The 7,244-nt window shown below is 46.5% G+C and overlaps 1 protein-coding gene across 1 annotated transcript in view; it reads left to right on the top strand.

The window, feature by feature from the left end:
• Positions 1-764: 764 nt before the first annotated feature.
• Positions 765-7,244, top strand: part of LOC109925731 (sarcoplasmic/endoplasmic reticulum calcium ATPase 2-like) — a 21,100-nt gene continuing 14,620 nt past the window's right edge. The window contains exons 1-3 of the mRNA XM_048620800.1: positions 765-847; positions 6,379-6,483; positions 6,835-6,973. Of these exons, the coding sequence (XP_048476757.1) occupies positions 6,886-6,973 (88 nt within the window). The 5' untranslated portion in view covers positions 765-847; positions 6,379-6,483; positions 6,835-6,885. The remainder of the gene's footprint in view (positions 848-6,378; positions 6,484-6,834; positions 6,974-7,244) is intronic.

Raw genomic sequence — 7,244 nt, 5'->3', positions numbered from 1 at the left:
CCCCCCCCCCCCCACCTCTTTGCCACTACCCCCTTCTCTCCCACTCACCGCCTCTCTTCCCGTCCCTACCGTCTCCCTACCTCTTGCCTTCTCTCTCGCGCTCAATGTGTAACCCAGGGCTCATTGGATAGAGATCAGGAGCAGGAACCCTGGCTAATTCCCTCTCCCCACTTCCTTTCTTCCCCCTCCCCTTCTCCTCCTTTTTCTTGCTTCTCCCTCACTCTAACCCAGGGGTCATGTGTTGTTCTGGACCTGTCCTCCCTCCTGTCTATTAGGGCCTCGTACTCATTCCTTCAATTGATAATGCCCGGCATGCAAGAAAACTTGGCTTATGATTGATAATGGATTTCTTCTTTCCCCTAACCCCTCTTCCTTCTCCTTGCCCCACCCCTCGCACCCCCAATCTCTTTCCATCTCACTCTCCATCTTCCACCATGTCTTTTCTGCCTATTTCTCCATTATCCTACCTCTGTTGTTTGCTCTGTCCTTCTCTCTCCCTTGTGCCCTCCATCCGCCATCCCTCACTCTCTCGCTCTTTGTCCGTCTCTCTCTCTCTCCACCACCACCACCACCTTTCTCTTCCCTAATCACACTCTTCCTCTCCTTCCCATTGCTGGCTGTTTAACTCTCACTCCTCCTCTTCTCTCTCTCTGAAACATTCTCTTTCTCTCCTCCCTTACCCCTTTGCTCTTACTCTTCTCTTGGCTCACAATCCCTCCCCTCCCCTCCCCTCCGCTCGCTGTCTTCCCCCTTTTCTCTCTCAGGGAAGTCTCTCTGGTCTCTGGTACTCGATCAGTTTGAGGATTTACTGGTGCGGATATTACTGCTCGCTGCCTGCATCTCTTTTGTAAGTACACCAGCGAATCTAGTTCAGCTCCCTGGAGTTCTAGATGCATTTCAGACACACAATGGAGACTGTTCACTCCAAGTCTCTGACTCTGCTTGTCAGTGAAGGCCAGCAGGAGGCCATTCAGCCCCCTGAGTCCATGTTTGCTCTCCAGAGCAATCCAGTCAGCCCCTTTCACCTCCCTCAATTTCCATTGTCCTGCAAGGTTATTCCCCTCATCTGTCTCCTTTTGAAATCAGATGCCATCTCCCCTTCATCAGCATTCTCCCTCCTGGGAGGGACTGATGCTAGTCATTACCACTCACTGCAGAAAGATCAGAGGCTGTCGCTAGACATTACTACTCTGCAGAAAGAACATTCTTCCTCATGTTAATCCACCACCACCAATTAACAGCCTGTTGCTCACGCCAAACCTTCAATCTCTCCCCGTTCGTCCTTTTACCATCAGCACATGGCAAAGGTTTTCCCCTTGTTTCCCCTCTTCTGCAAACTGATCCTCATTCTGCACAGATCTCCCTTCCATCCTCAGTTTCTGACTAAATAAAATCCTTGAGTGCTGGTGGAGTCCCGGGAAACGTCGCCACTGCACCCACACACGTTGCCTCATTCTGGTGAAGACAGACACACACGCACAGAGAGAGAGGGGCACGTGCACAGAGAGAGACGTACCCCTCATTCAGGTACACTCACTGCCCCATTCCAGTAAACATCGCCGTTCCTCCCACCCCTCCTACCTCCGCACAGCCTTTATTTACTTTCACTTGCAAAGAGTAGAGGGAGCTTTGTGTTCAGCCTGAAAGGGTAGAGGGAGCTTTTTGTTGCAACACTCTGTGCCTGCCCAGGGTGAGCTGAAAACTGCCAATTGCTGCCTTAAATAGAAATTTGTTTTGGGTTACTGTGAGGAAACATGGCTTTGGTTTCAAATGAACACGCTGGTTCAACGATTGACCTGCTGTCAGGAACGTTTTGAGTGGGCCACCCGGAACGGTGACAGTGAAAGGCCTGGGGTTTCTGTTGGAACGGGCCCCATGTTTTGGTGACCGGTGTTAATGCCATAGAAAATGCTGGGCAGTTCCTGGTGTGAAGGCTGTGCCGCCCATGATTGTGCCCTGAGTAGGTTCGCAGACATGTCCCACTTGGCAATCACTGGCATCCTAACTGCCAGCCTGGGACAACGGTGCAGGCTCCTACAGCCTCTTCCAGTCGAGGTAGGAAGCTAGGTGGCACTCCCCCTCACAGAGTTAAAAAGTTTGCTTGCTTTTAACCATTGGCTGTGGAATGTTCTTCAGTAAACACCAGATTCAGGGTGGGGAAATGGTGGGAGATGGAAATCAGTGAAATTTATACCAGGCACTGAGTCATCTGCACTGATGGGGGAGGGGAGGACAGGCCAATAAAACCTCTTTTAAAACATTCTTCATGCTTTACCAGTTTGCAAATCCCATCAGGGAATTCTGAATCTCCACAGACCAGACATGCCCTGTCCAGCATGCTCATTGTTCGCTTATTGACATCTTACAGCAGCTCGGTCTGCAAAACAACCAGGGCTAGGAAACCCCCTTTTCCGGTTCGCGCCCAGCAGATCTGGCCCCCTTTTCCGGTTCGCGCCCAGCGGATCTGGCCCTATTTCCAGTGGCTGTTAAATGCCATTTGAATGTATTAAATGTATTTGAAGCAATTAACGAATGACATAAATTCTCAGAAATGGGTACAGTGTTACAGCCATTAGGACACAAGGAGATCGAAGCTGGGATCTAAGTGATTTTTCGAAAGGAAGCGAGATGGGAAGGAAAATGTGGTGGGACATTCAATGGACTAAGTAATGATAGTAAGAAATAAACTTTGATCAGAGGGTTAATATAATATGGATGGAGAAAGAGGTTCTGAGGGAAAAGTGACACAGGTACGAGTAGTCTGTAAGCCTCCTAACTAACTATATGGTAGTGCTGAGAATAAATTGAGATATAATGAGAATGTGTTTTTAAAAACAAAGTCAATGTGTTAATCATGGATGACTGTAATCTTTTAGAACGGAATAGAGTAGCAGAGGAAGATTTCATAACGTGTGCTTGGCACACTTTCCTAAAGCAATATGTTCCAGCAAGGGATCATGCTATTTTGGATCTGGTGATGTGTAATGAGGCAGGTATAATAAATAATAAAAGATCCCCTTGTGACCATAATGTGGGAGATTTCAGTTTGAAAGGGAGGAACTTGGGTCAGAAACAATTGTGCTAATGAGAAACGAGTAATTACAAAGGAATGAGGGCAGGCTGGCTAAAGTGAACTGAAAAAGAAGTTTAACAGCAAAGACACCTGAGGGAAAACAACAGTCATTTAAAAAAACTAGTTCATGGCTCACGAAGAAATATCCCACTGAGAAAGAAAGGTTCTAGAAAGAGGATACGCCACACATGGTTAACCAGGGAATTTAAGGCTGGCAGTAAACTAAAAGAAGAAACCTACAATGTGCCAAAGATTAACGGATAGCCAAGAGGATTTGGAAAGTTCTAAAAACCAACAAAAGATGACTCATAATATAAAAAAGAGGGAGAAGATAAAGTTAAAGGGTAAACGTTCAAGTAAGATCAAGATAACTAGTAAGAGCTTCTTTAAATATAGAAAAAAAAGAGGGAAGCCAAAGTGAGCAGAGGCCCCTTTGCAAATGAGGTTGAGGAAATAATGGGGGGTAGGAGAAAGTGTTTGAATACATAGTTTGCTGGCACTGAAACTGCAGAGCAACTCCGACTGCATGCTCACTCGGAACTGTACACACGCTTCCAAACTCTCCACATCATTATATCATGCACAGAACAGGTGCAACATTGAAGCAGGTTTCAATGGCAGGAAAGACTTCCAAATTCAGTTTGGGGGCGATGCATCAGAGAGGGGTTGAGAGAAGATTGGAAGGAGGATCGGACTGATGGGGGTCAAGGGGATTGAAGGGATTTCTCCCATTCTACCCCTCACACCCTGAAGCGTTCTCCACCTGCCCCCACTGTATATCCACTTCTCTCCCAAGGATTCCAAGGATGTCCCCTCCCGGGTCCTGGCTCCATTATCTCTCCTCCCTCTTCTCCTGACCTCCTTTCCACCCATTTTCCCCTGCCCTGGGTCCCAATCTTCATCAAGACTGTGCATACACGGAAAATGGTAACCAGGCCAGTTAGCTTAATGTCCATTATTGGGAAAGTGTTAGAGCTTACTATAACGGACATAGTGGCAGATCATTTAAGAATACATTACACAATCAAGCAGAGTCAGCATGACATCATGAAAGGGAAATCATACCTAACAGATTTGCTAGAATTAGTTCCGGAAGTAGCAAGTAGGGTAGATAAAGTGAAAGCTTTATGGATGGAATCTATTCGGATTTTCAGGAGGTATTTGCTAAGGTACTACATAAGAGAAGAGTCCACAGTGTTGCAGATAGTATATCAGCACGGACAGAGGATTGGCTAACTAACAGAAGACAGATGGGACAAAAGTGGCGTTTTCAGGTTGGCACGCTGTAACTAGGGGAGTGCCTCAGCAATAATTAGTTCTGGGGCCACAGTTATTTATAAATATATATTGATGTCTTGGATGAGGAAAGTTTACAGATGACACAAAAAGAAATAGGTGGAAAGACAAGTGGTGAGTCTACAGGTTAAGTGAGTGGGCAGATGTAATATAATGTAAGGACATGTGAGGTTATGCACTTCAACTGAGAAAAGTAGAAAATATTACTTAAATAAAGAAAGTCTGCGGGAAGCTGCAGCACAGAGTCCTTGTTCACAAAAAGCTAGCATCCAAGTTCAGAGGGTGATAGGGAAGGCACCAGGAATGTGTGCCCTTTATTTCAAAAGGGAATGGAGTGTAAAAGTAAGAGGTTTTGCTAAAGCTGTACAAGGCACTGGTCAGACCACAGCTGGAATACTGTGAACAGTTTGGGGCCCCTATATAAAGAAAGATGGACTGATATTGGAGGCAATCCCAGAAGATTTGCTTGGCTGTTACCAGATTTGGAGGAGTTTTCTTATGTGGAGAGGTTGAGTAGATTGGGCCTTGACAGGGGAGATGCAGAAGGATTGTTTCTGCTTGTATGAGAGTCTAGGACCAGAAGGAACAATCTCAGAGATTTTAAGAGAAAGGAGGAGGAATTTCTTCTGAGGGTTGTGAATCTGTGGCATTCTTTACTGCAGATGGCTGTTAAGTTTGGGTCACTCAGCATATTTTAAAGCTGACAGAGATTTTATTCAGCCAGGGAATCAGGATTATGGGGGAAAAGGCAGGAAAATGTAGTCAGGGATTATCCGATCAGTCATAATAAAACAGACTGGAAGAGCAGGCTCAATGGGCTGATTAGCCTGCTTCTACTCCACCTCTTAAGGTTTTTCCTAGTTCACTGTCCACAGTCCCCATGGTCCCAAACCCCTTCCCCAATCTGTCCCACTCTCCACAATCCCAATGGAACCAAACTCCTTTCCATTCATTCCCAGAATCCACAATCCTAATGATCCCAAACCCTTTCCCATACATTCCCACAGTCCACTATCCCAAGGGTTCCTTCTCATTCACACCCTTTGTACATAATCCAATGTATCAAACTCCTTTGAATTTACTCCTGTTGGACACAGTCCTAATGGTGCAAACCTTGTTCTTTTTATTCCCAGTGTTCACTATCCCAGTGGACCAGGCCACCACCTCATCCATGATACCTGTCCATAAAACCAATTTGCTGATACCGGGAATGACTGTAATCATGCAGTCCTGACTGTGCGGTGCTCCCTCGGCGTTGACCCTGCAGTTTTAGATTTAAATTGTGCCTGTCAGGATATATGTGTGAGTCCTTGCTATTGAAGGGTTAAGAAGTCATTTTCTGTGTGTTCATTTTGAACCCTCAGTTTTTTGAACTCTCCCTACCAACACTTGGTTTCCCTACTCTCCTCTCACTGCTGTTTCGAGGCCTAAAATGTTTCACACACAGTCCCACAGACTGCCTTAATTCCCAGACCTCCATGACCCTACCCCTCCCCCATTTCCATTTCACATACCATCCGTGGGAACATTGCAACAAATTTACTGCTTCCTGCCCTGTTGGAATAAACATTCCCAACTGTCCGGAATGCTGTGCTTATGTTAAGAATGCTTGCATAAAGAATCTTGCCATTTTTTTGGAAGAATATAAACATGCGGATCACAGTGTGTCTTTGGCCCCCTTGTGGATAGTTGTGATTACACATCAAACTGCTGGACACTTCGGGGTTAGATACAGAAAAGCTCCCTCTACTCTGTCCCCATCAAACTTTCCCAGGACAGGGACTACATGAGATTAGATTCAGAGCTGCCTCTACACTGACATCATTCAACTTTCCCAGACAGGTGCAGCATGGGGTTAGGTCACTGTACATATTTTCATTGTACTATGCATGTCGCCATCACTACAGCAGTTCCTGTGCCTATATTCGGGAAGTTGTACTCTGCATTGGCCCACATGAGGAGGTAGTTTCTGTGGTAAGCTGATCAGCCTCTGTTCTCCATTCCCTCAGGTGTTGGCCTGGTTTGAAGAGGGAGAGCAAACTATCACAGCATTTGTGGAACCATTTGTTATTCTGTTGATCCTGGTAGCAAATGCGATCGTGGGTGTTTGGCAGGTCAGTAAGATCGATCTATCAACAACATTTCCAATCTGTGATTGGTTAGAGAGGGAGAAAATCAGCCAGGCTAACTAGCCTGATCACTATCTCATGATGCCTGGGTGAGAGGGAGAGAAGGGTAAAATCAGCCAGGCTTTCTGCCCCTGATCACTGTCCAGTGATCCTTGGGTGAGGCAATGGGGAGGAAATCAGCCAGGGTTCCTGCTCCTGATCACTCCAGTGATCCCTCGGCTCGGGGGTGATTAGGCAAGGTTCCTGTGTGCTGAGGCCTAGATTGTTTGGGAGGGAAAGAATCGAGCTCCTGGCAAGTGAGACCGGGCTCATGGTCTGTTTTTTCCATGTCCTCAGGAGAGGAATGCAGAGAATGCGATCGAGGCGCTGAAGGAATATGAGCCCGAGATGGGGAAGGTTTATCGGCAAGATCGGAAAAGCGTTCAAAGGATCAAAGCCCGCGACATCGTTCCTGGAGATGTGGTGGAGGTTGCAGGTTTGTATTTGACACAACGTTGCTCAGAGATGGCATGGGGAGGGGACGGGATGGTGGCAGGGTTGTAGGTTTGTGTCTGATACAGTGTTCCTCAGAGACAGGGTGAAGGTTGTAGGTTTGTGTCTGATACAGTGTTCCTCAGAGACAGAGTGAAGGTTGTAGGTTTGTGTGACTGATATAGTGTTACTCGGAGACAGGGTGAAGGTTGTAGGTTTGTGTCTGATAGTGTTACTCAGGGTGAAGGTTGTAGGTTTGTGTGTCTGATATAGTG

The sequence above is a fragment of the Rhincodon typus genome, chromosome 48 (genome assembly GCF_021869965.1).
Source record: "Rhincodon typus isolate 14 chromosome 48, sRhiTyp1.1, whole genome shotgun sequence".
Lineage (NCBI taxonomy): Eukaryota > Metazoa > Chordata > Chondrichthyes > Orectolobiformes > Rhincodontidae > Rhincodon > Rhincodon typus.
The sequence above is the reverse complement of the archived record's forward strand: the minus strand, read 5'-3'. Positions and strand labels throughout refer to the sequence as shown.